General features: G+C 44.2%; 1 protein-coding gene across 1 annotated transcript; it reads left to right on the forward strand.

Moving 5' to 3' along the window:
- Positions 1-335: 335 nt before the first annotated feature.
- On the forward strand, positions 336-2,061 carry LOC144464349 (uncharacterized). The gene is made up of 2 exons (XM_078171083.1): positions 336-841; positions 1,319-2,061. Exons 1-2 carry the CDS (start codon positions 565-567, stop codon positions 1,471-1,473), a joined length of 432 nt encoding a protein of 143 aa, XP_078027209.1. The 5' UTR covers positions 336-564; the 3' UTR covers positions 1,474-2,061.
- The last annotated feature ends 252 nt before the right edge of the window (positions 2,062-2,313 follow it).

Genomic DNA, 2,313 nt, shown 5'->3' on the forward strand with positions numbered 1-2,313 from the left:
GGAGTAAAATGCTCACGTGCAATGATCCACTCAGAGCCAGAGATCTGAACTGGAGCCTGTGTCGCAGCTGCAGCAGGGAGCTTCCTGCAGCTGCGCAATGTGATGCAGACAGAAGAGGAGGAGGTGGAGGAGTTCCCTTTGGGGAAGGGGAGGGGGGGAGAAGGAGTTTGCGTGCATCTAAAAATATTTTTAACTCACAACAACAATACTTCCAGAGGTGGGCGGGGTTTACCTGGCCACAGGCAAGATGACAACACCTACTCTGCACATATTTAAAGAGTCTGTGTGCTGAATTTAGATCTGGATTTGTGATGGAGATACACTTTAGAGACAGAAAGAGGGAAAATAGGGACGGATGCAGAGTGTGAGACACATTTAAAGCCTCGGGAAGAAAAACAGAGGCAGTTTGTGATGCAGAGTCTCTGATAACAATCTGAAGACTGACAGCAGAAGATGCTTCGTGACAACAGCAGCACCTGAGAGATCCTGGCAGAGACTCTCATATCAAGGCTGACAGAGAGACTGAGGGGTGAAAAAGTGAAGACAGAGGGAAAGACATCAACCATGTCTTCCTCTTCCTCCTCCTGCAGACCGCTACCTGTGGCCCTCGGGCCTTTGGAGACAACCAGCACCTTCATCTCCTCCTGTTCCTGTTCCTCATCTTCCTCCCTGCGTCCCTCTCCTCCCCGGAGTCGTCGCCCCCGCCGGGTCCTGTACCCGGCCTCTCAGAGCAGGAGGCCTCAGCTGAGGGAGGCGCCTGACAAGGCCCACCGCTGGCTGCTGCTCCTCTCTGCTGTCGTCTTCCTGCAGATCTACACTGAGGAGGCACACACCTGCACAGGTCGGTTTGCACACACTAATACATCACCAGTTTATATCTGTCAGAGAACAACACAGACTCATTTCTGAGTGAATTTTGTGTCAGTGTATTGATAGAAGAGACGAGGCAAAAATTACCTTTCCAAAACGTTTTACATGGAAAAAAAGTCAGTGACTGTAAGGACCATATGAATGTGTTCTTTTGGAACCCAATTTTGCTTTACTTTCAGTTGTAGTCTTTTGAAAATGCTTCTGAGTCATATTTTAGTCATTTTCATTTTTGCTTTTTTAAGTTGGCATTTTTGCCAAAAGAAATTGGTCTGACTCCTTTTTTTTTATTTATTTATTTTTTTTAAATCATTTAACTTCTTGTCTTCACCAGAAGTGGGAATGTTGAAGTCTCATTTAGTTTATATTTGTAGATATTAAATGTTATATCTGTTGTTCTTTTTCTGTCCAAAGTTCAGTTTGACAAATCCCTTTTGTTGTGAACTTGCAGAATTCCAGAGTCAGAGTCCAGACATGGCAGCATCTCAGCCTCAAGAGGTCGAGGGGAGCCTGGGCACGGTGCAGGGATGGACGGGGGAGGAGCCCTGGAGGGTCCAGATGGTGGGTGAAGCTCCAGAGACGCAGCTGGAGTGTGTGGTGGCGTGACGGAGGAGTGAGTCAGTTTCATTCACGCCACCCACCAAAGGAACTGTGGAGCGAAGCAAAATAGAGGATGCTGCAGACAGAGACGATCAGCGAGTTCAGATGATGAGATGATTCTTCTTAGAAACTTTTTCCATCCATATGATTCTTAATGTGGAGCGACACTGCCATGTGGGTCGAGACTTGAACTCAGAGGACTTTTTCTCTGTGTAAATGAGCATCACTCTCCAGCTGCATGAATCTGTTTAAGTTGGAGGCGACCTTTGACTTCTGTGCAGCTGGGTGCTTGTAGTGATGCTCATTAAGGACACAAAGCCATGCCAATATCTGAGTGACATTTGATCCTGGAGGAGAATCTAAAAACCTGAGAGAGCAGTGACTGGTTCAACTAATACGCTGACGACGACGTGTTCTCTCTTTGTAAAGGACGGAAAACTAAACCAGAATTCATCGGTCACATTTCTGTAAAACTGCAGGAGAAAACATGATTTTTTAAAACTGTTCAAGAGAGTTTTATAGGATGTTAATGCTACATTGAATCTATCTGAGAACTGTTTAATGTCTATATTCTAATAAATTCTAATAAATTAATTGTTCAGTGTGTTTCTGTGTTTGTGTTCAGCAGAGGTGGAAAGTAACTGAAGTACTGTCCTCAACTACAGTTTTGAGATAGCTGTGCTCTACATGACTATTTCTATCTTATGTTACTTTATACTTCTATATTTCTGACAGATATATGGCAAATTTCACTGCACTACTTTTATTTGACTCCTACAATTATGATTTTACACACAAACTATGCATCTGCTCATTAAATCTGATTAGTTGTTGCAGTTTGCATGA

This window comes from Epinephelus lanceolatus, chromosome 9 (assembly GCF_041903045.1).
Source record: "Epinephelus lanceolatus isolate andai-2023 chromosome 9, ASM4190304v1, whole genome shotgun sequence".
NCBI classification, from domain to species: Eukaryota; Metazoa; Chordata; class Actinopteri; order Perciformes; family Serranidae; genus Epinephelus; species Epinephelus lanceolatus.

Excerpts from the sequence above, each read along its gene's own strand:
- LOC144464349 (XM_078171083.1), top strand. The coding sequence starts at position 565 with ATGTCTTCCTCTTCCTCCTCCTGCAGACCGCTACCTGTGGCCCTCGGG. Across the intron at positions 842-1,318 it reads GGAGGCACACACCTGCACAG|AATTCCAGAGTCAGAGTCCA; the intron begins GTCGGTTTGCAC and ends GTGAACTTGCAG.